The sequence below is a fragment of the Macaca mulatta genome, chromosome 1, assembly GCF_049350105.2.
Source record: "Macaca mulatta isolate MMU2019108-1 chromosome 1, T2T-MMU8v2.0, whole genome shotgun sequence".
In the NCBI taxonomy this organism is placed as follows: domain Eukaryota; kingdom Metazoa; phylum Chordata; class Mammalia; order Primates; family Cercopithecidae; genus Macaca; species Macaca mulatta.
Window position 1 is genome coordinate 111,741,920 of NC_133406.1, and position 23,206 is coordinate 111,765,125.

The 23,206-nt window shown below is 50.9% G+C and overlaps 2 protein-coding genes and 2 long non-coding RNA genes across 11 annotated transcripts; 1 reads left to right on the forward strand and 3 right to left on the reverse strand.

Moving 5' to 3' along the window:
• The first annotated feature begins 2,827 nt into the window (after positions 1–2,827).
• GBA1 (glucosylceramidase beta 1) lies at positions 2,828–22,330 on the forward strand. 8 transcript variants are annotated; one of them, XM_077943637.1, is made up of 12 exons: positions 2,829–2,950; positions 12,066–12,150; positions 12,517–12,604; positions 13,161–13,352; positions 13,477–13,623; positions 14,568–14,701; positions 14,912–15,084; positions 15,637–15,874; positions 16,845–17,069; positions 17,774–17,937; positions 18,307–18,423; positions 18,518–22,330. In XM_077943637.1, exons 2-12 carry the CDS (start codon positions 12,133–12,135, stop codon positions 18,621–18,623), a joined length of 1,602 nt encoding a protein of 533 aa, XP_077799763.1. In that variant the 5' UTR covers positions 2,829–2,950; positions 12,066–12,132; the 3' UTR covers positions 18,624–22,330. The 8 variants fall into 8 exon arrangements, with proteins under 8 accessions (XP_077799762.1, XP_077799763.1, XP_077799767.1 ...); XM_077943641.1 differs by having other exon boundaries at positions 12,085–12,150; XM_015111268.3 differs by lacking the exon at positions 2,829–2,950 and having other exon boundaries at positions 11,964–12,150.
• Positions 3,357–8,987, reverse strand: LOC144330977 (uncharacterized). Its single transcript, XR_013397731.1, has 2 exons — positions 8,468–8,987; positions 3,357–4,191 (listed from the first exon to the last, which is right to left on the reverse strand). It is a non-coding gene; the product is annotated as an uncharacterized LOC144330977 (long non-coding RNA).
• LOC144330968 (uncharacterized) lies at positions 10,210–11,650 on the reverse strand. The gene is made up of 2 exons (XR_013397717.1): positions 11,550–11,650; positions 10,210–11,303 (listed from the first exon to the last, which is right to left on the reverse strand). It is a non-coding gene; the product is annotated as an uncharacterized LOC144330968 (long non-coding RNA).
• LOC114677344 (metaxin-1) lies at positions 19,141–22,392 on the reverse strand. The gene is made up of 6 exons (XM_028846657.2): positions 22,379–22,392; positions 20,747–20,839; positions 20,399–20,581; positions 20,203–20,272; positions 19,584–19,745; positions 19,141–19,491 (listed from the first exon to the last, which is right to left on the reverse strand). Exons 2-6 carry the CDS (start codon positions 20,780–20,782, stop codon positions 19,277–19,279), a joined length of 666 nt encoding a protein of 221 aa, XP_028702490.2. The 5' UTR covers positions 20,783–20,839; positions 22,379–22,392; the 3' UTR covers positions 19,141–19,276.
• Positions 22,393–23,206: the final 814 nt, after the last annotated feature.

Consider the following 23,206-nt stretch of genomic DNA (forward strand, 5'->3'; position numbering starts at 1 on the left):
ATCATTCTTTATCACCAGTGAAATTTGTTCTAGTGTCTCTCATATTTAAGAAAACTCTTTCAGGGCTCGGTATGGTGGCTCATGCCTATAATCCCAGCACTTTGGGAGGCCGAGGCAAGAGGATCACTTGAGCCTAGGAATTCAAGACCAGCCTGGGCAACATAGTGAGTCTCCGTCTCTACACAAAACAGAAAAAATTAGCCAGGCATGGTGGGACATGCCTGTAGTCCCAACTACTCGGGAGGCTGAGGTGAGAGGATCACTTGAACTTGGGAAGTCCAGGCTGCAGTAAGCTGTGATTGAGCCACTGCACTACAGCCTGGGCAACAGAGCAAGACCATGTCTCAAAAAAAAAAAAAAAAGAAAAGAAAAGAAAAAAGAAACTTTCAAGACACTCTTTCCAACCACTAATTGTAACTCTGCTCCTTTTAACAGCAATAGGTTTTCCTTTTCTTCCCTCCACTCTTAAACATCCATTCTCTCCTCACCCACCCCCATGAGACTCCTTCCCCTATCTTTCCCCAGCCACTGCTCTGACCAAACTTTCCAGTGACCAAAGTGGTGTCAGACCCAGTGACCATTTCTCTGCCTGCATCTCACTTGACCTCGAGGCAGCAATTAATACCCATAATCAGCATCTTCTTGGATTTGTCCCTTTGAAAAGCAAAATACTGGCTTTTATACTTTCTCCTGCTGAGCTGGTTAACATAGGAGGGCCCCAGGGCCCTCACCTAAGCCCTCTTTCCTACCTCCACTCTTTCTGTAGGTGGTCCTACTATTAAGGTCCATGGCTTTAAATACCATCTTTCTATGTGTTAATGCATAACTCCAGCCTTGACCTCTCATGAGCACCATCCAACTCAGCATATCTGCTTGGATGTCTAATGGGCATTTCAGATTCAACATGGCCACAACTGAACTCTTGATTCCACCCCAGCATCTGTTATTTTTCCACTGTTCCCATCTCAATGGTACCTCCATTACCCACTTGCACATTCCAAAAGCTCAGGAACCATGGTGACTTATTTTCCCATATCCAACACAACCAATCCTATCCTGAATTCATCCATGTCCCACCACCTCCCCAGCTACCTAGCTCCAGCCACCCCCTCTCCACAACCTCTGAATCAGTCTTTCACTTTTCCCAGCAATCCATTCTCCATTCAGCAAAATGATAAAGCATGTCATATCAAGGCTCAGCCTCAATTTAATGGCTTCCCATTGTATTTAGAATCATCTCCAAACTCCCAGAGACTACGGTCAGCTACAGTCTGGTCCACTTTCTATTCCAGCCAAATTTCCTCACAGCACAAGGATGTTTGCACCTGCTGTTTTCCAAGCATGAAACCTTCGGCCCCTATATCTGGTGCTGTCATCTAATGTCAGGTTTTAGCTCCATTCTTACCATTTCAGTAAGCACCCAATCCCCATCCCAGTCATTCTATCACATGGCCATGTTTTTTTGTTTGGTTTTGTCTTTTTTTTTTTTTTGAGACGGAGTCTCACTCTGTCGCCCAGGCTGGAGTGCAGTGGCCGGATCTCAGCTCACTGCAAGCTCCGCCTCCCGGGTTCACGCCATTCTCCTGCCTCAGCCTCCCGAGTAGCTGGGACTACAGGCACCCGCCGCCTCGCCCGGCTAATTTTTTGTATTTTTTAGTAGAGACGGGGTTTCACCATGTTAGCCAGGATGGTCTCGATCTCCTGACCTCGTGATCCGCCCGTCTCGGCCTCCCAAAGTGCTGGGATTACAGGCTTGAGCCACCGCGCCCGGCCGGTTTTGTCTTTTTTTGAAACAGGGTCTTGCTCTGTTACCCAGGCTGGAGTGCAGTGGTGTGATTTGGGTTCACTGCAATCTTCCACCTCCTGGGTTCAAGCAATTCTCCTGACTCAGCCTCCCGAGTAGCTGGGATTACAGGCACCCGTCCCCACGCCCGCCCAGCCAAGTTTTGTATTTTTACTAGAGATAGGGTTTCACCATGTTGGCCAGGCTGGTCTCAAACTCCTGACCTCAAGTAATCTGCCTGCCTCGGTCTCCCAAAGTGCTGGGATTACAGGTGTGACCCACCGCGCCTGGCCACATAGTCATGGTTTGAGCATGTATCACTATCTAACATTATTTTTTGTTTATATATTAGTGTTGTCCCATAGAATGTTAAGGTCCCAAGATCAGGGACTTGCTCATTGCACTGGCTCTAACACTCAGTATGTCCTCAACAAACACTCGTTAAGATACTAACGTGGCAGGGTGGGGCCTTGTAAACAGCTTCAGGACCCTGTGCTTTAGGAGCAACGTGGTGCCCTACAAGGAAGACAGGGAGGATGCAGGAGCACTGCCCAGAGATGGCGTCAGGCTGCAAGACTTCTTGAATAATTCACCATCATAACAACCCAGCCTCAGGAAGGGCTGGGGCACAGCCAGGACGAAATATTAGAAGGCGGCGGACACTGGGATTCCCACGGGGCAGCTTCTGGGCATTGGAAGTTCCCTAACCTGAGGCTCTCTAAAGAGGAAGGTTACGAATCCTCTGAACTTCGGTGGGCTGAACTCGCTGTGGGAATTCAATCGCCCCCATCCACCACGGAGGCAAGAAATCGCCGACACGCATGTGTAGTTCTCGCGTTCTGGGCCCTCTCCCTTTCCAAATACGCTTGCGCCCCATCTGGGCTACGGCTGGCCAGCGAGAGTTGTCCGTCTTCAACTTGACCAATGAGACTTGTGAAAGGGCTCTGAGTCCCGCCTCTGGACGAGAGACCGTCTCTTTTCCAAGCGAGGCCCCGCCCCACCTCCGCAGGGGTGCTTTTGTCGCGGCTGCGGGTGGTGGGGCTACATTCTGTCTTCCGCGTTTTACTGCGCGCGGCCCCAGTCTCCAGTCCCGCCCACGCGCCTTTGCAGCCTGTGGTGGGATTTCCTTTTGCCTCCGGTTGGGGCTGCTGTTTCTCTTCGCCGACGGTAGGCGTAATGAATATTTCGACCTTTGGATCTTAGCTGTCCCCTCCCTGCGTTCCCACTTAACCTTTTTCACCATTATTATTAATTTTTTTTTTTTTTTTTTTTTTTTTTTGACGGAGTCTCGCCGTGTCGCCCAGGCTGGAGTGCAACGGCGCCTTCTTGGCTCACTGCAACCTCCACCTCCCGGGTTCAAGCCATTCTCCTACCTCAGCCTCCCAAGTACGTGGGATTATAGGCACCCCCCACCACCTACGGCTACTTTTTTGTATCTTTTGGTAGAGACGGGGTTTCACCATGTTGGTCAGGCTGGTCTCCAGTTCCTGACCTCGTGATCCGCCCGCCTTGGCCTCCCAAAGTGCTGTGATTATAGGCGTGAGCCACCGCGCCCGGCCAACCATCATTATTATTTTTAACGGTAAGGATGGTCAAATTTTACTAATGAAGAAGAGATTATAAAATCTTCAAGTCCTTATATCCACTTGCTTTTTGAGGGGTGGAGTGGGAAGAAGATTATATAATTCATGCATTCTTCAGACATGTGACAAACATTCACGGAGCGCGGCTACGAGCGCCGGGGTTGGGATGCACACTGGAGCTGCAGATGGGTGCCAGGATGGACTGGTCGCTACCCTGCCTGCTGACGATCAGGCCATTGTTTTTGATGAACTGGGTGCCATAACTGCCATTAAGCCATTTGTACAATTAATCACAACAGTGATAAGAGCGACAAAGGAGCTACTCGGGAGTCCAAGTCGGGAGGACCGCATGAGGCCCAGATTTCGAGACCAGCCTGAGCGATAGAGCAAGACACTGTCTCAAAAAAGGCGCGGCGAGAGGGGTGGTAGTGACAAAGATGTGAAGGCCAAGAGTTTGTGTTACAGGAGGTGTGGGGTTGGGGCCGCCTGGGGCGAGGTTCTTAGAGAAAGTTACATCCGGGCTGAATTCTGAAAGAATAAGTGTTAACTAGGCTAAGTGGTGGGGAAGAGTGAGGTGTGCTGAAGGAAGGGATGAAAACCCTGGCAAATCCATGGCAGGAGTAATTGGATGCTGGTATCCCTCCACACTCACCTTCTACGGTCTGATTTCTAAGCAGCAGCTAACGTGATCATTTAAAAATACACATCTGGGCCAAGTGCGGTGTCACAAGCCTGTAATCCCAGCACTTTGGGAGGCTAAGGCAAGTGGATGACCTGAGGTCAGGAGTTCGAGAGAAGCCTGGCCATCATGGTGAAACCCCGTCTCTACCAAAAATACAAAAATTAGCCGGGCATGGTGGTGTGCGCCTTTAATCCCAGCTACTTGGGAGGCTGAGGCAGGGGAATCACTTGAACCCGGGAAGTGGAAGTTGCAGTGAGCCGAGATCACGGTGCCACTGCACTCCAGCCTGGGTGACAGAGTGAGACTCTGTCTCAAAACAAGTAAATAAATAAAATAATAAAAATACACATCTGATCTTGTCACTTCTCCTGCACCAAGTTCTACAGTGAATTTCCATCTTAGAACATAATTCAGATTACTGTGGCCACCAAGACCTACATGATCTGGCCTCCAGCTTCCTTCTCCAAGGTCTCTTTTTACTGCTGTCTGTCTCACTCACATTGCTCCAGGACTTTCTACACTTTCACTTTATTTTTCTTTGTTTTCTTTCTTTCTTTTTTTGAGACAGGGGTCTTGCTCTGTCACCTAGACTGGAGTGCAGTGGTGTGATCACGGCTCACTGCAGCCTCCGCCTTCTGGATTCAAGCAATTCTGCCTCAGCCTCCTGAGTAACAATACAGGCAGGCGCCACCGGGCCCAGCTAATTTTTGTACTTTTAGTAGAGACAGGGTTTCATCATGTTGTCCAAGCTGGTCTTGAACTCCTGACCTCAAGTGATCTGCCCACCTCGGCCTCCCAAAGCGCTGGGATTACAGGCGTGAACCACCGTGTCTGGCCCACTTTATTTTTCTTCTTAGCTATCACCTGAAATTATCTGGTTTTTTGTTTGTTTGTTTGTTTTTGTCTACCACCCCCACTACAACATAAACTCCATAACCACCTGGGACTTTATCATCTTATTCACTGCTGTATCCCAGAATTGAGAACAGTGACTGGCACATGGCAGACACCCAATTAATATTTGTTGAATGTGTGAATCGGAGAGGGCATAGTAGGGGCGCCTAACCCGGTCAGGGGTGTCAGGAAAATGGTTCTGGTAACAGTGATAGTAAGGCTAAGGCTTTAATGATGAGGAAGAGTAGTTACTCATTTTTTTTCAAGATGGGGAAGAAGAAAGGTTCAAAGCAGAGAGGGCAGCAGTGGCAAGATGGAGTGTGGCCTCTTGGAGGAGGTGATTTAAGCATGTGGCCAGTGGAGAGGTGGCTCATGCCTGTAATCCCAGCACTTTAGGAGGCCAAGTCAGGCAGATTGCTTGAGTCAGGGAATTTGAGACCAGCATGGGCAACCTATGGAGACCCCATTCCTACAAAAAAAAAAAAAAAAAAAAAAAAGACTCCCATCTTTTGTAAAGATGGAGTCTCTCTGTGTTGGTTAGGTTGGTCATGAACTCCTGGCCTTAAGGGACCCTCTTGCCTCAGCTTCTTAAAATGATGGGGTTGGCCGAGCATTGTGGCTCACGCCTGTAATCCTAGCACTTTAGGAGGCCAAAGCAGGCAGATTGCTTGAGTCAAGGAATTTGAGACCAGGGTGGGCAACATATGGAGACCCCATTTCTACAAAAATATATATATTTGTAAAGACAGAGTCTCCCTGTTTTCGTCAGGCTGGTCATGAACTCCAGGCCTTAAGGGATCCTCTTGCCTCAGCTTCTTTTTTTTTTTTTTTTTGAGATGGAGTCTTGCTCTGTTGCCCAGACTGGAGTGCAGTGGCGTGATCCCGGCTCACTGTGCAAGGTCCGCCTCCCGGGTTCAGGCCATTCTCCTGCCTCAGCCTCCCGAGTAGCTGGGAGTACAGGCGCCCGCCACCACGCCTGGCTAATTTTTTTTTGTATTTGTTAGTAGAGTCAGGGTTTCGCCATGTTGGCCAGGCTGGTCTTGAACTCCTGACCTCAGGTGATCCACCCGCCTCAGCCTCCCAAAGTGCTGGGATTACAGGCTTGAGCCACCGTGCCTGGCTGCCTCAGCTTCTTAAAATGATGGGGTTGGCCGAGCACATTGGCTCATGTCTGTAATCCTAGCACTTTGGGAGGCCGAGGCAAGTGGATCACCTGAGGTCAAGAGTTCGAGACCAGCCTGGCCAACATAGTGAAACCTCGTCTCTACTAAAAATGCAAAAATTAGCCAGGCATGCTGGTGGGGGCCTGTAATCCCAGCTCCTTGGAAGGCTGAGGCAGGAGAATCGCTTGAACCCAGAAGGCAGAGGCTGCAGTGAGCTGAGATTGTGCCATTGCGTTCCAGCCTGGGCTTCAGAGACAGACTCTGTCCCAAAAAAAAAATAAAGAAAAAAAAAGATGGGGTTACAGGCATCAGCCACCACACCAGGCCTTAGCTAACTCTTTTTCAAGTGCTACACAAAGGGGACAGAGGAACGCAATCATGGCCACCTAGTATGCTCCTAGTGGCTACTGCAGTGAGGCCTAGGTGTTTGAGGAGACACACCTAGGGCGGTGGCTCTCAGGTACCCCCTAGGAGCATTTGGAAATTTGTGGGGCATCTTTAATAGAGACAATGATTAGGAGGCATTTGAGAATTTAGTGGATGGAGCCCAGGAAAGGTACAAATTCTGCAACATATAGTACATTCCTGCACAAGGAAGAATTCACTCATTTCACCTGACTCTAAAATCAAATATAAATCAGTAGGACTTTATTACAAAATATTGCAGAAAAGTTTCATGAGAATTTTTTGTAGAAAAAGCCCAATCAGGGCAGGACGCAGTGGCTCATGGCTGTAATCCCAGAACTTTGGGAGGCCGAGGCAGGTGGATCAGCTGAGGTCAGGAGTTCGAGCCCAACCTGGCCAATATGGTGAAACCCTGACTCTACTAAAAATACAAAAATTAGGCCGGGCGCGGTGGCTTAAGCCTGTAATCCCAGCACTTTGGGAGGCCGAGACGGGTGGATCACGAGGTCAGGAGATCGAGACCATTCTGGCTAACATGGTGAAACCCTGTCTCTACAAAAAAAATACAAAAAACTAGCCGGGCGAGGTGGCGGGCGCCTGTAGTCCTAGCTACTCGGGAGGCTGAGGCAGGAGAATGGCGTAAACCTGGGAGGCGGAGCTTGCAGTGAGCTGAGATCTGGCCACTGCACTCCAGCCTGGGCGACAGAGCGAGACTCCATCTCAAAAAAAAAAAAAAAAACCAAACAAAAATTAGGCAGGTGTGGTGGCGTGCTCCTGTAATCCCAGCTACCCAGGAGGCTGAGGCAGGAAAATCTACTCGGGAGGCTGAGGCAGGAAAATCGCTTGAACCCGAGAGGTGGAGGTTGCAGTGAGCTGAGATGGTGCCACTGCACTCCAGCCTCGGTGACAGAGCAATACTCCGTCTCAAAAAAAATAAAAAATAAAAAGCCCAATCAATCAGGTCAGGTGCAGTGGTGCTCCCCTGTAGTCCCAGCTATTTGGGAAGCTGAGACAGGAAGATTACTTGAGGCAAGGAGTTCAAGGTTACAGTATGATCACACCTGTGAATAACTGCTGCACGCTAGCCTGGGCAAAACAGCCTTTAGCAAAAACTGTTGCTAAAAAAAAAAGAAAAAAAAACCTGGGCGTTATAGCTCAAGCATGTAATCCCAGCACTTCGGGAGGCTGAGGTGGGAGGACTACTTGAGCCCAGGAGTTCAAGACCAGCCTGTACAACACAGGAAGATCCCATCTTTACTTCCTGCTGACAGGTCAAAAATTAAAAACAATTAAAAAATTAAAGACAGCCATTTGTCTCTACAAAAATGAGCACAAACTTGGAGTCCCAGCTATTCAGGAGGCTGAGGTGGCAGGATCACTTGAGTCCAGGAGATTGAGGCTACAGTGAGCCCTAATTGCATCGCTTTACTCCAGCCTGGGTGACAGAGTGAGACCCTGTCTCCAAAAGAAAGAAAAATTTTAAAATCTCAAAACATTTAGAAGGAAGCTTAAATAGAAAATATTGTCTTGAGGCTGGGCGCGGTGGCACATGCCTGTAATCCCAGGACTTTGGGAGGCCGAGGCGAGTGGATCACAAGGTCAGGAGTTTGAGACCAGCCTGGCCAACATAGTGAAACCCCATCTCTACTAAGAACATAAAAATTAACTGGGCATGGCAACAGGCACCTGTAATTCTAGCTACATGGGAGGCTGAGGCCGGAGAATCGCTTGAACCTGGGAGGCAGAGGTTGCAGTGAGCCAAGATCATGCCACTGCACCCCAGCCTGGGCAACAAGAAAAAAACTCTGTCGCAAAAAAAAAAAAAAAAAAAAAAAAAAAAGGCTGGGCGTGGTGGCTCACGCCTGTAATCCCAACACTTTGGGAGGCTGAGGAGGGCAGATCACGAAGTCAGGAGATGGAGACCATCCTGGCTAACGCGGTGAAACCCCGTCTCTACTAAAAATACAAAAATTAGCCGGGCGTGGTGGCAGGCGCCTTTAGTCCCAGCTACTCCTGAGGCTGAGGCAGGAGAATGGCATGAACCTGGGAGGCGGAGCTTGCAGTGAGCCCAGATCTCGCCACTGCACTCCAGCCTGGGCAACAGAGCAAGACTCCGTCTCAAAAGAAGAAGAAGAAGAAGAAAAGGCCAGGTGCAGTGACTCATGCCTGTAATGCCAGCACTTTGGGAGGCCAAGGCGGCCAGATCACCTGAGGTTGGGAGTTCGAGACCAGCCAGACCAACATGGAGAAACCCCATCTCTACTAAAAATACAAAATTAGCCGGGCCTGGTGGCACATGCCTGTAATCCTAGCTACTCAGAAGGCTGAGTAGGAGAATCGCTTGAACCTGGAGACAGAGGTTACAGTGAGCCGAGATCATGCCATTGCACTCCAGCCTGGGCAACAAGAGGGAAACTCTGTCTCAAAAAAAAAAAAAGGCCGGGTGCGGTGGCTCAAACCTGTAATCCCAGCACTTTGTTTTTTTTTTTTTTTTTTTTTTTTTTTTTTTTTTTTTTGAGACGGAGTCTCGCTGTGCCGCCCAGGTTGGAGTACAGTGGCCGGATCTCAGCTCACTGCAAGCTCCGCCTCCCAGGTTTACGCCATTCTCCTGCCTCAGTCTCCCGAGTAGCTGGGACTACAGGCGCCAATCCCAGCACTTTGGAGGCCGAGGCCAGCAGATCACGAAATCAGGAGGTCCAGACCATACTGGCTAACACAGTGACACCCCATCTCTACTGAAAATAGAAAAAATTAGCTGGGCGTGGTGACGGGGGCCTGTAGTCCCAGCTACTTGGGAGGCTGAGGCAGGAGAATTGCTTGAACCCAGGAGGCGGAGGTTGCACTGAGCTGAGATTGTGCCACTGCACTCCAGCCTGGGTGACAGAGAGATACTGCATCTCAAAAAAAAAAAAAAAAAGAAAGAAAAGCGGACTGGGCGCAGTGCCTCACCCTGTAATCCCAGCACTTTGCGAAGCCAAGGCAGGAGGATCCTTTGAGTTTAGGAGTTTGAGACCAACCTGCACAACACAGCAAGACCCTGTCTCTACAAAAAATACAGAAATTAGCCAGGTGTGGTGATGTCCGCTTATAGTCCCAGCTCTTCTGGAGGCTGAGGTGGGAGGATTACTTGAGTCCGAGAGGCAGAGGTTGCACTGAGCCGAAATCGAGCCACTACACTCCATCCAGGGCAACCTATGGAGACCCTGTCTCGAACAAACAAACAAAAAATTGCTCAGTACCTGGCCAAAAAAGAAGAGGCTCACTATTCAGAGGGAAAGAGGAAGGAGATGGTTGGACTTCTAAACTCAATAGAGCAGGAGAGGCAAATGTAGAATGTGCTCAGGAAATATCTGTGAGATGAATGAACGTGAGGGAAGTAAGGTACTAGATATTGCCCTACCCAGAACAAATCCTGTTCAGCATTTCCTTGAAAAGTGAGAAGTCTGGAAGGGGTGGATACTGATAGAGTGAAGCAACTAATTCAATTCTACAACTTGACAGCCACACCTGTGCCAGGCTGTCTACAAGGATATTTAGAATGAGTAAGACATTCCTTCAAGGAACTCCAGGAACACAGGCCTAACATGTTGCGATGTTTAGTGTCAAGCAGTGCACTAGAGACACATTATCACACTCAAACTTAACAACAATTCTCTAAGGTAGGAATTATCACTCCCCTTTCATAGATGAAACAGAGGCTTAGAGTGCTTGATTTATTGAAGGTCAAACAGCCAGTAAATGGTGTAGCCAGGATTCCAACCTTGCCATCTCACTAAGACTGTACTTAATTACTGGAGGGACCGGGTGTGGTGGCTCATGCTGTAATTCCAGCACCTTAGGAGGCTGAGGCTGGTGGATCACCTGAGGTCAGGAATTCGAGACCTGCCTGGCCAACATGATGAAACCCCATCTCTACTAAAAATACAAAAATTAGCTGGGCATGGTGGTGGGATCCTGTAATCCCAGCTACTCAGGAGGCTGAGGCAGGGCAATTGCTTGAATCAGGGAGGTGGAGGTTGCAGTGAGCCGAGATCACACTGCACTCCAGCCTGGGCAACAGGACAAGACTCGGTCTCAAAACCAAAAAAAAGAAAAGAAAAATTACTGGAGGAACCTAGAAGAAGAAATGATCAATTTTGCTTGGGGTGTATCTAGAAAGATTTCACTGAGGTCATTTAAAGAACAAAAAAGATGGCTGGGGTCCAGCACGGTGGCTCATGCCTGTAATCCTAGCACTTTCGAATACCAGGGCAGGCAGATCACCTGCGGTTCAGAGTTCGAGCCTGGTCAACATAGTGAAACCCCATCTCTACTAAAAATAAAAAAATTAGCTGAGCGTGGTGGCAGGCACCTGTAATCCCAGCTACTTGGGAGGCTGAGGCAGGAGAATCACTCGAACCCAGGAGGTGGAGGTTGCAGTGAGCCGAGATCATGCCACTGCACTCCAGCCTGGGCAACAGAGCGAGACTCTGCCTCAAAAAACAACAACAACAAAAAAATACAAACAGCAGACAAGTAGTTCCCAGGTGCCTACCAAGTGGTCAGGCACTGCACTTACCTCACTGACTGCAGTAACCACCCTTTGAGGTGGTGGCATTGCCTCCATTTTCCAGGCAAGGAAATAGACTGAGAGCTGGGGTTAGTCAGGTCATGACTGTGTGTGCCACTCCCGCTAAATCTCATTTGATGTGGTTCGTGAGGCCACAGCACGACAACTTCCTCCTTGTGTCCACTGAGGATACGGCTTTGTACAACACTTTCTGGTTTCTGAACTACTTACAAACCTCCCTGTCCTGTGAGAAAGGAAGAACGGTTATTACCATCTGCATCTGATGATGAAACAAAGGACGCTGCAGAGGAGCCACACTAACCACTCCTTCCCTCCAGTCCTGTCATCCCACTGCCGGTGTCCCACCCTCCTTGCACCCTGCACTTGACCGGCTAATAAGCCCCCTCACTTTTTCCTCTGTGAAGCCACCCTAGATAATTCCCCACCCACGAATGGTCCCTCCTCATCTCAGAGAGCTCTCCATGCACACCTGTTACCGTTTCTGTCTTTATCTGTAAATATCTGTGTGTCTGACTTCCATGCCTCACACGCCTCTATAGGGCAAAGACTGTGTCTTAAACATCTCGGTATTGTCAGTATTTTGCACAGTGAAGTTTTTTTTTTTTTTTTTTTTTTTTTAAATCATATCAGCTTTATTTGTACCTTTTCTGACATTTCTATCAAAAAAGCAGTGTGCCTGCCTTAGTTCCCATTCTCTGGGATTTAGAAGCCTCTACCTCATTCTCCACCCAAATCTGTGTTCTAGGCTCTTCCTAAAGTTGTCACCCATACATGCCCTCCAGAGTTTTATAGCGCATATAATCTGTAACACATGGGAGGAAGCCAATTGCCCTTTAGAAATATGCCTGCAATTGCCTCACTTCCTGTGTCATGTGACTCTCCCAGTCATCACATGACCCATCCATGTCAGGAAGCCGGAATTACTTGCAGGGCTAACCTAGTGCCTATAGCTACGGCAGGTACCTGCATCCTTGTTTTTGTTTAGTGGATCCTCTATCCTTCAGAGACTCTGGACCCCTGTGGTCTTCTCCTCATCCAATGACCCTGAGGTGATGGAGTTTTCCAGAAAGGTAAGAGAGAGCTCCCAATCAGCATTGTCACAGTGCTTCTGGAATCCTGGCACTGGAATTCAGTGAATGACAGACTCTCTTTGAATCCAGGGCCATCATGGCTCTTTGAGCAAGGCACAGATGGAGGGAGGGGTCGAAGTTGAAATGGGTGGGAAGAGTGGTGGGGAGCGTCCTGATTTGGGGTGGGCAGAGAGTTGTCATCAGAAAGATTGCAGGGAGAGCTGCACCCAGGTGTCTGTGGGCCTTGTCCTAATGAATGTGGGAGACTAGGCCATGGGCAGCCAAAGGCAGCTAAACTCTGCCCAGGAGAGTAGTTGAGGGAAGGAGAGGGGCTTGCTTTTCAGCCACTCCTCATTCTGTCCTCAGGAATGTCCCAAGCCTTCGGGTAGGGTAAGCATCATGGCCGCCAGCCTCACAGGATTGCTTCTACTTCAGGCAGTGTCATGGGCATCAGGTAAGTGAGTCAAGGCGGTAGCGAGGTAGCACAGAGGCTCCCTTCTGCCTCGTAGTCCTTTGGTAGCCTTCCAGTACTCTGGTGGTAGACTTTTAATAGGTGCTCAATAAATCCTTTTGAGTGACTGAGACCAACTTCGGGGTGAGGATTTTGTTTTTTTTTTTTTCTTTTGAGACAGAGTCTTACTCTGTTGCCTGGGCTGGAGTGCAGTGGTGTGATCTTGGCTCATTCCAACCTCTACCTCCCAGGTTCAAGCGATTCTCTTGTTTCAGCCTCCTGAGTAGCTGGGATTACAGGTGGCCACCACCATGCCCTGCTAATTTTTGTATTTTTAGTAGAGATGGGGTTTCACCATACTGGCAAGGCAGGTCTCAAACTCCTGACCTCAGGTGATCCGCCCACCTCGGCCTCCTGAAGTGCTGAGATTATAGGTGTGAACACCTGCCCTGGCCAAGGGGTGAGGAATTTGAAACCGTATTCAGTCTGTCCTAGTGGATGTGTCCATTCTCCACGTCTTCATCAGACCTCACCTCTGCTTGTACTCCCTCCTTCCCAGGTGCCCGCCCCTGCATCCCTAAAAGCTTCGGCTACAGCTCGGTGGTCTGTGTCTGCAATGCCACATACTGTGACTCTCTTGAGCCCCTGACCTTTCCTGCCCTCGGTACCTTCAGCCGCTATGAGAGTACACGCAGTGGGCGACGGATGGAGCTGAGTACGGGGACCATCCAGGCTAATCGCACAGGCACAGGTAACCATTACACCCCTCACGCCCTGGGCCAGGCTGGGTCCTCCTAGAGGTAAATGGTGTCAGTGATCACCATGGAGTTTCCCCCCTGGGCACTGACACCCTTATTCCCTGTGCATGTCCTCAGGCCTGCTACTGACCCTGCAGCCAGAACAGAAGTTCCAGAAAGTGAAGGGATTTGGAGGGGCCATGACAGACGCTGCTGCCCTCAACATCCTTGCCCTGTCACCCCCTGCCCAAAATTTGCTACTTAAATCGTACTTCTCTGAAGAAGGTGAGGAGGAAGGGGACAAGGTGACATAGCGCCATTGACACTTTTTGTTTTTTTATTTTTTAATTTTTTTGAGACAGAATCTCACTCTGCTCACTCTGTCGCCAAGACAGGAGTGCAGACGGCATGATCTCCACCCACAGCAACCTCTGCCTATAGTGATTCTCCTGCCTCAGCTTCCTGAGTAGCTGGAATTATAGGCATGCGCCACTACCACCTGGCTAATTTTTGTATTTTTAGTAGAGACAGGGTTTCATCATGTTGACCAGGCTAGGCTTAAACTCCTGACCTCAAATGATCCACCTGCCTTGGCCTCCCAAAATGCTGGGATTACAGGTGTCAGCCACCAAGCTCAGCCAACAAGTTTCTCTTTTTTTTTTGAGAAAGAATCTCGCACTGTCGCCCAGGCTGGAGTTCAGTGGCACAATCTCGGCTCACTGCAACCTCCACCTCCTGGGTTCAAGTGATTCTCCTGTCTCAGCCTCCCGAGTACCTGGGATTATAGGTGCCTGCCACCATGCCCGGCTCATTTTTTGTATTTTTAGTAGAGGCGGGGTTTCACTATGTTGGACAGGATGATAGCAAACTCCTGACCTTGTGATCTGCCTGCCTCAGCCTCCCAAAGTGCTAGGATTACAGGCATGAGCCGCCAACACTTTTCTTTGCCCTTTCTTTGGACCCTGATTTCTGCCCATCCCTGACATTTGGTTCCTGTTTTAATGCCCTCTGAGATAAGATTTCCCTGCTTATCATCTGCTAACTATTATGGACTCAGGCTCAGAAAGGCCTCTGCTTCACCCAGGTGCCAACCTCCACAGGTTCCAACCCAGGAGCCCAAGTTCCCTTTGGCCCTGACTCAGACACTATTAGGACTGACAAGTGATAAGCAGAGTCCCATACTCTCCTATTGACTCAGACTACCGTATCTTGATCATCCTTTTCTGTAGGAATCGGATATAACATCATCCGCGTACCCATGGCCAGCTGTGACTTCTCCATCCGCACCTACACCTATGCAGATACCCCTGATGATTTCCAGTTGCACAACTTCAGCCTCCCAGAGGAAGACACCAAGCTCAAGGTAGGCATTCTAGCTTTTTCAGGCCCTGATGGCCCTGATGTCTGGGGGTTGAGAAGCTGTAGGGTAGGTCTGCTTGTAGAGACATTTTGTCCCCTGCTATTTTGTCCCGGGGGTGGGAGGGTGGGGGCTGATGGCTGAACCGGATGCACTGGTTGGGCTAGTATGTGTTCCAACTCTGGGTGCTTCTCTCTTCACTACCTTTGTCTTTAGATACCCCTGATTCACCGAGCCCTGCAATTGGCCCAGCATCCCGTTTCACTCCTTGCCAGCCCCTGGACATCACCCACTTGGCTCAAGACCAATGGAGCGGTGAATGGGAAGGGGTCACTCAAGGGACAGCCCGGAGACATCTACCACCAGACCTGGGCCAGATACTTTGTGAAGTAAGGGATCAGCAAGGCTGTAGGATCAGGACTGGCCTCCCCTTTGGTCATGCTGATCTGTGTCCCAACCCTCAACCTCGTTCCACTTCCAGATCTGCCTCTCCTCAGCTCACCTTTCTACCTTCTGGGCCTTTCAGATTTGGGCCTGTCAATCTTGCCCACTCCATCAGGCTTCCTGTTCTCTCGGTCTGGCCCACTTTCTTTTTCTTTTTTTTTTTTTTTGAGGAGTCTCTCTCTCTGTCACCCAGGCTGGAGTGCCGTAGCGCCATCCTCACTCACTGTAACCTCTGCCTCTCGAGTTCAAGCTATTCTCCTGCCTCAGCCTTCCAAGTAGCTGGGATTACAGGCGCCTGCCACCATGCCCAGCTAATTTTTCTGTTTTAGAAGAGACGGGGTTTCCCCAGGTTGGGCAGGCTGTTCTCTAATTCCTGACCTCAAGTGATCTACCTGCCTCGGCCTCCCAAAGTGCTGGGATTACAGGCGTGAGCCAACATACCCAGCTGGTCTGCTCCACCTTCTTGGCTAGATCACTCATGACCTTTCTCTTGCCAGGTTCCTGGATGCCTATGCCGAGCACAAGTTACAGTTCTGGGCAGTGACAGCTGAAAATGAGCCTTCTGCTGGGCTATTGAGTGGATACCCCTTCCAGTGCCTGGGCTTCACCCCTGAACATCAGCGAGACTTTATTGCCCGTGACCTAGGTCCTACCCTCGCCAACAGTACTCACCACAATGTCCGCCTGCTCATGCTGGATGACCAACGCTTGCTGCTGCCCCACTGGGCAAAGGTGGTAAGGCCCAGACCTGCATGGTGCTCCAGTGACCTTCAAATCTAGCCTCCAAATGACTGACTCCCAAACTTAGAGCAATTTCTCTACCCAACTGTGGATTCCTAGAGCACCATTCCCCTGGACCTCCAGGGCGCCATGGATCCCACAGTTGTCACTTTAAACCTTTCTAGGGGCCAGGCGAGGTGGCTCACTCATGTAACCCCAGCACTTTGGGAGGCCGAGGCGGGCGGATCACCTGAGGTCAGGAGTTTAAGACCAGTCTGGCCAACGTGTTGAAACCCTGTCTCTACTAAAATTAAAAAAAAAAAAAAAATTATCTGGGCATGATGGTGGGTGCCTGTAATCCCAGATACTCGGGAGGCTGAGAAGGGAGAATCAGTTGAACCTGGGAGATGGCAGTTGTGGTGAGATGAGATTGTGCCACTGTACTCCAGTCTGGGCGACTGAGACTCCATCTCAAAAAAAAAAACAAAAAAAAACCTCTCTAGGCTCGGGGCGTTGGCTCATGTCTGTAATCTCAGCACTTTGGGAGGCCAAGGTGGGTGGATCACTTGAACCTAAGAAATTCAAGACCGGCCTGGGAAACATAGTGAAATCCCATCTCTACAAAAAAACCAAAAACTATATATGTATATACACACACACACACACACACACACACACACATACACACACACACACACAGAGATTAGCTGGGTGTGGCACCCATGTAGTCCCAGCTACTCAGGAGGCTAACGCGGGAGCATCAATTGACCCTAGGAAGTCAAGGCTGCAGTGAGCTGTGATTGTGCCACTGTACTCCAGCCTGAGTGACGGAGTGATATCCTGTCTCAAAAACAAAACAAAATATCTCCCCAAACCTCTCTAGTTGCATTCTTCCCATCACCCATTGCCAGAATTCCTACAAGAGGAATTGAAAGTTCCAGAAGCCTGTGTGCAAGGTCCAGGGTCACTTGCTCTTCCTTTGCAGGTACTGACAGACCCAGAGGCAGCTAAGTATGTTCATGGCATTGCTGTACATTGGTACCTGGACTTTCTGGCTCCAGCCAAAGCCACCCTAGGGGAGACACACCGCCTGTTCCCCAACACCATGCTCTTTGCCTCAGAGGCCTGTGTGGGCTCCAAGTTCTGGGAGCAGAGTGTGCGGCTAGGCTCCTGGGATCGAGGGATGCAGTACAGCCACAGCATCATCACGGTAAGCCACCACAGTCTGCCTTCCTGCAAAGCACACCTCAGACCCCTTAGTAGTCTCACCAAAGACTGACAGACCTTTCCTGTCCAGCTTTGCCCAGCTAGCCTGCCCTTTTGGGCAACTGGGGAACCATGATTCCCTGTCTTGCCTTTCCTTCACAGGTCTGCACACCTCATTGCCCCTTTTTTTTTTTTTTTTTGAGACAAAGTTTGGCTCTGTCGCCCAGGCTGGAGTGCAGTGGCACGATCTCGGCTCATTGCAAGCTCCGCCGCCTGGGTTCACGTCATTCTCCTGCCTCAGCCTCCCAAGTAGCTGGGACTACAGGTGCCTACCACCACGACTGGCTAATTTTTTTGTATTTTTAGTAGAGACGGAGTTTCACCGTGTTAGCCAGGATGGTCTCGATCTCCTGACCTTGTGATCTGCCCACCTCAGCCGCCCAAAGTGCTAGGATTACAGGCGTGAGCCACCACGCCCGGCTCATAGCCCCTTTTGCAAATACTGACGCACTTGCACTTGCCTCAGGCTTCTCAGATCCCCTTGAGATGCCTCGATCTTCACACCCCCAACTCCTTAGCAGCTAAGTAATGTGCCCCTCACAGGGCTGAGCTACCCACAGCCACTTCTCCCTCATGTGACCCTTACCTACAGTCTCTGGGGACCCCCAGTGTTGAGCCTTTGTCTCTTTGTCTTTGTCCTTACCCTAGAACCTCCTGTACCATGTGGTTGGCTGGACCGACTGGAACCTCGCCCTGAACCCCGAAGGAGGACCCAATTGGGTGCGTAATTTTGTCGACAGTCCCGTCATTGTAGACATCACCAAGGACACGTTTTACAAACAGCCCATGTTCTACCACCTTGGTCACTTCAGGTGAGTGGAGGGCGGGCACCCCCATTCCATATCAGGCTTATCATCTCCTACATCAGATGGCTTACATCACTCTACACCATGAGGGAGCAGGAAGGTGTTTAGGGTGGAACCTCGGGAGAGGCACACCCATCCCCTTTTGCACCATGGAGGCAGGAAGTGACTAGGTAGCAACAGACAACCCCAGTGCCTGAGGCTGGACTGCGATGTAGAAAAGCAGGGTCAGTGCCCAGCAGCATGGCTCCAGGTCTAGAGACCCAGGGCAGAGCTTCTGCAGGAGTTATGGGGTGGGTATGCGGGTGGGTGACTTCTTAGATGAAAGTTTCATGGGCGGTACCCCGAGGGACTCTGACCATCTGTTCCCACATTCAGCAAGTTCATTCCTGAGGGCTCCCAGAGAGTGGGGCTGGTTGCCAGTCAGAAGAACGACCTGGACACAGTGGCACTGATGCATCCCGATGGCTCTGCCGTTGTGGTCGTGCTAAACCGGTGAGGGCAACAGTGGGGTCTGGGAAGTGGGCTGAAGACAGGGTCGGGGGCCTTGGCAGGATCACACTCTTAGCTTCTCCTCCCCACTCCCTAGCTCCTCTAAGGATGTGCCTCTTACCATCAAGGATCCTGCCGTGGGCTTCCTGGAGACGATCTCACCTGGCTACTCCATTCACACCTACCTGTGGCGTCGGCAGTGATGGAGTGGATACTCAAGCTCAGCCTGGGCATTAAAAGGACAGAGTCAGCTCACACGCTGTCTGTGGCTAAAGAGGGCACAGCAGGGCCAGGGTGCGCTTACAGCGACATAAGCCCAAGGGCAGTGGTTTGGGTGATTCACTTTCCCCTCTAGGTATTGCCAGGGGCTAGAGGCCCCTAGAAAAAGACCAGTAAGCCCCAGTGTCCCCCCAGCCCCCATGCTTATGTGAACGTGCACTGTGTGCTGCTTGCTTTGGAAACGGGGCCTGGGCCCAGGCCTAGAGTGAGCTCACTGTCGTACAAACACAAGATGAGGGGTGAGGGTAAGGAAAAGAAGAGACTAGGAAAGCTAGGCCCAAAACTGGAGACTGTGTTTCCTGGAGATGCAGAACTGGGCCCATGGAGCAGCAGTGTCAGCATCAGGGCAGAAGCCTTAAAGCAGCAGCAGGTGTGCCCAGGCAGCCAGATGGTTCCTGTGGGACTAGCCAGGAAAAATGGCAGCTCTTAAAGGAGAAAATGTTTGAGCCCAGTCAGCGTGAGTGGCTTTATTCTGGGGGGCAGCACCCCGTGTCCGGCTGTACCAACAAAGAGGAGGCACGGGGGCCTCTGGAATGCACGAGAGTAGAAAAACCAGTCCTGGGAGCGTGAGGACAAATCATTCCTCTTCATCCTCCTCAGCCATGCCCAGGGCCCGGGTGCCTGGGGCCCGAGCAGGCGTTGCCCGCTGGATGGAGACAATGCCGCTGAGCAAGGCGTAGCCCACCATGGCTGCCAGTCCTGCCAGCACAGATAAGATCTGGTTCCGGCGCCGGTATGGCTCCTCCTCAGTCTCTGGGCCTGCTGGTGTCTGGCGTGGCGGTGGTACCTCAGCTGAGGGTCAAGGAAGGAAGGTGAGTTAGGGGAACTAGTTCTCAGATCCCTGCCCACTCTCCCCAGGGCTGCCCCTCCCATCTGCCCCTTACCTCCATCCCAGGGGAAGTAGAGACTGAGGATGTGGGTACAATAGGCACAGAGGTTGTGCAGCCCCCGCAGGTGGGCCTGCAGCTTCCCACTGGGCAGCTTTGCCTGCAGCAGCAGGGCCAAGTAGCTAAAGACGAAGGCGTCCAAGGAGGCAGGGCTGGAGCAGAGAGAGAAGGGTGGGATGGAGGAGAAGCACTGAGGCAGAAGGGGTAAAGATGGAGCTGGAGGAAGAGTCAGCCCTGGGAGGTGGGCTCTGGGCAGCAGGCGGCCATCAGGGAAGGACAGGACACACAGTTCTAGACCTGGTATTGGGAGAGATCCCCAGGTGGTGCCAGCTTGGCCCTGAATAGGACTCTATCCCAGGGCTGCATGAAGGGCACATTCAGTGCCCCACAGCTCTTCAGGCCCCTCCTGTGCCTGGCTGCCCTCCCCCTACCCTTTTGTACCTCTGAGAAGGCTCTGGCCCCACACACAGCCCCACTGGCAGCAGGACCAGTATCTATCCCAAGGACCTCCTGTCCAGAGCCTGACCCCACCCCAGCCCCAGCCCCAGCTGCTCCATCTGAACCTGTATCTTCTCCCAAGCACCCATTACCCTCTTGGAGTCAGACTCATGCATCTCCAAAGAAGACTTCTGAGAACCCAGGCACTGAGAGAGCAGGGTCAGACACTCCCAAGCCTCTCGGTACAGCTGTAGGGACGACACAGGTAGGCTTGCAGCTGCGGGAACAGTTCCACCTCCCCACCTAAGCACTCCCATTCCTGGCCAGCATCCTTGGGGCTCATCTCATACAACAGCCCCCGGTCTCAGAGCTACCTCCTTCTCCAGCTCTTCCTCGTCCTCAGGCATGTGCTCCCCACTCAGCAGCTCTAGCCATTCCATGTACTGCCGCTGCATGCGGCCAGGCAGGAAGAAGTTGAGGGGAAAGGGCATAGCCTCTGCATACCACTTCCGGGTCACTTCCACATAGTTCTTGGTGTCTATCCAGAAAGTATGTACCTGGATTGGGTAGGCAGGAAGAAACAGGCAGGTCTGAGCCAGTGTACCTGTCTGATTCAGGGTGGGCTTCTGACCCCCATGCTGTCCTGAGTCTCTGTGTGGGTCTATGTGTGCCCGACCCCTCCCCTGCTAACCATGGATGCTGGGGGGTCTGGGCACACTCACCAGCACCGGGAGCAACTTCTCCTCCAGGAGAGACATGAAGGCCAGGGTGTCTGCCCCTTGCCGAGCTGACAGATCATAATCAGCATTGTACTTCTGTGGAGGAAATATCCATGGTGTGGACACTGAGGAGCTGCAGGGGCACTTCACCAGGGAGGAAGGAGTCCTGTCTGGTACCCCCCTCACTGGCCTGAGTGTAGTGGAGGTAGAGCAAGGAACTTTTCCTAGCAAGGCTCCCTTGCCTGGGCCCAGCCAGTAGCCTGTTGCTGTTGGCAAAAAAGCTGGGCCTTGGAGGCGCAGGACCCACTGGCCGTCAAGGTCCTGCGCCCATTGAGGACACGGAAGAAAGGTGGGGCTCCAAACTAGGAGCAGCTCCCAGAATTTCCATGGAAAGCTGGAAGGACGCCTGCTGACGGCAGCTTTCTAACGGTAACTTCCCCGACCCAGACACCACAAAACTAGCACAGCGGAGCTCAGATGCAGGCTGGGACTTGGTCCATGCCTCAGGAACCAGGGAAAGCCATCCTCACACTCCCTGGATCCAGGGAACCCACGCCCAGGGCCCCCCAGCTGGTTCCCTCAGTGCCCAGCTCTTGGCTATTTATTCCACTTCATTCCATGGCCCAGATACCACTACCACATACACATTCCACCCATACCCCCAGGTCTCAGCCTGCCCTACCTTCCCAGGCTCCAGTCCCTGCTCCTCAGCATCCCCCTCCACATCCTGAGTAAACTTTGTCCCCAGATAACCTCTTGAGCATGATCCTTAAATCTCCCTGAGCCTCAGTTTCTCCCGTGTGGAATGGGGGTAAGAATCTTTCTCTCAAAGCCGCTGTGTTAGGAAGTAATTTAGAATACTTTGGAAACTGGAAAAGCTCTGTTCACACCTAAGGAATCAGGGCAGTGGCCCTGGCCCTGCCAGGAACTTTGTCTTTTATCTGGATCCTCTCTTTTCAGGCTTCTCAATTAATTCCCCAGGTCCTTAACCTTTGGGAAATTAGAAATGAGGAAGAGCATCCCACTTCTGACACTGTGTTCCCTCTTGGAACCTGACCATCAATGCTAGAAGAACCCTTGGAAAACATGCTGGCCCAGCCCTCTAGTTTTACAAATAAGGGAGTGCCAGCCCTGACAGGTTATGTGGCCTGCCCAAGATCACATAGTCGATGGCAGAGTAAAGAGCATAGCCTAGGCCTCCCCACTCCTCTAGTAATGCTCTTTCATCTTCTCCAAATTGGCTGTAAGCCTTGTTCATCCTGAGCCCCGTATCTAGCCCAACCTAGTCCCTGGAAACAGGGAAGTGGCCCTTAGAAATCTCTCTCCAGTGCCACCATCAGAGGCCAACTGCTGTCTTCTACTCTCCTTCAGCCTGTGCTCCTCTCCCTCCCTGCCTGACAGGCAGAAGGTACTGTGTCTCTGGATATCCCCACTGTGCCCTGAGCTTCATCTCTTGCCGACTGCTCGAATACACCACAGTGACACTGTGTGTGTCTCCACCAGCAGATTATTGCTCCTTGATGCTTTGGGTCACCTCCATCTAGCATGGCATATATCTGGTGCTCAATAAATGTGTATTATACAGAATTGACTGAACTTGTCTTACTGGCAGCCCCCTCTATCCAAGTCACCTACCTCTTTTCGAAGGTGGAGAGAAGTATACCAACCAGGCCCTTAGCTGCTTATCCATAGATAGTTGCAACACATTTCTACCTATCTTCTGCTTCTCCTCTTGTACACACCCTTCCTAACCCCCAAGGGATACTGGGTACCTGAAGGGCTCTGCCAGGGGTTGCTGATCTTGTGCAATATGGTGCACAAGAAACTTTTAAGAAAAAAGAAACTTTCAAGACACTCTTTCTAACCACTAATCATATCTCTGCTCCTTTTCATAGCAATAGGTTTTCTTTTTCTTCCCTCCACACTTAAATATCCATTCTCTTCTCTCCCACCCCCATCAGACTCCTTCTCCAGTGTTTCCCCAGCCACTGCTCTGAACAAAATTTGAGTGATCAAAAGTGGTGTCAGACCCAGTGACCATTTATCTGCCTGCATCTCACCTGACCTTGAAGCAGCAATTAATTTCCATAATCAGCATCTTCTTGAATTTTTCACTTTGGGAACATTGCTCTTCTACTTTGTGCTCTGGTTATCCTTTACATGCTTTTACACCTCTCCTGAACTGGTTAACAGTGGAGGGCCCCAAGGCCCTCACGTAAGCTGTCTTCTTTTTTTGTGTTTTTTCTTTTTTTTTTAATTTTTTTTTTTTTGAGACGGAGTCTCGCTCTGTCGCCCAGGCTGGAGTACAGTGGCGCAATCTCAGCTCACTGCAAGTCTGCCTCCCGGGTTCACGCCATTCTCCTGCCTCAGCCTCCCGAGTAGCTGGGACTACAGGGGCCTGCCACCACGCTAGGCTAATTTTTTGTATTTTTAGTAGAGACTGGGTTTTACCTTGTTAGCCAG

Bases quoted from the DNA above. Each gene is read 5' to 3' on its own strand.
- GBA1 (XM_077943637.1), top strand. The intron at 13,624-14,567 runs GTGAGGAGGAAG...CCTTTTCTGTAG, and splicing joins ATCGTACTTCTCTGAAGAAG to GAATCGGATATAACATCATC. The intron at 17,070-17,773 runs GTAAGCCACCAC...TCCTTACCCTAG, and splicing joins ACAGCCACAGCATCATCACG to AACCTCCTGTACCATGTGGT.
- LOC114677344 (XM_028846657.2), bottom strand. From the start codon at position 20,782: ATGTCTCTCCTGGAGGAGAAGTTGCTCCCGGTGCTG. The intron at 20,582-20,746 runs GTGAGTGTGCCC...TACCCAATCCAG, and splicing joins AGAAGTTGCTCCCGGTGCTG to GTACATACTTTCTGGATAGA. The intron at 19,746-20,202 runs AGATGCATGAGT...CCTTCTCTCTCT, and splicing joins TTCTCAGAAGTCTTCTTTGG to GCTCCAGCCCTGCCTCCTTG.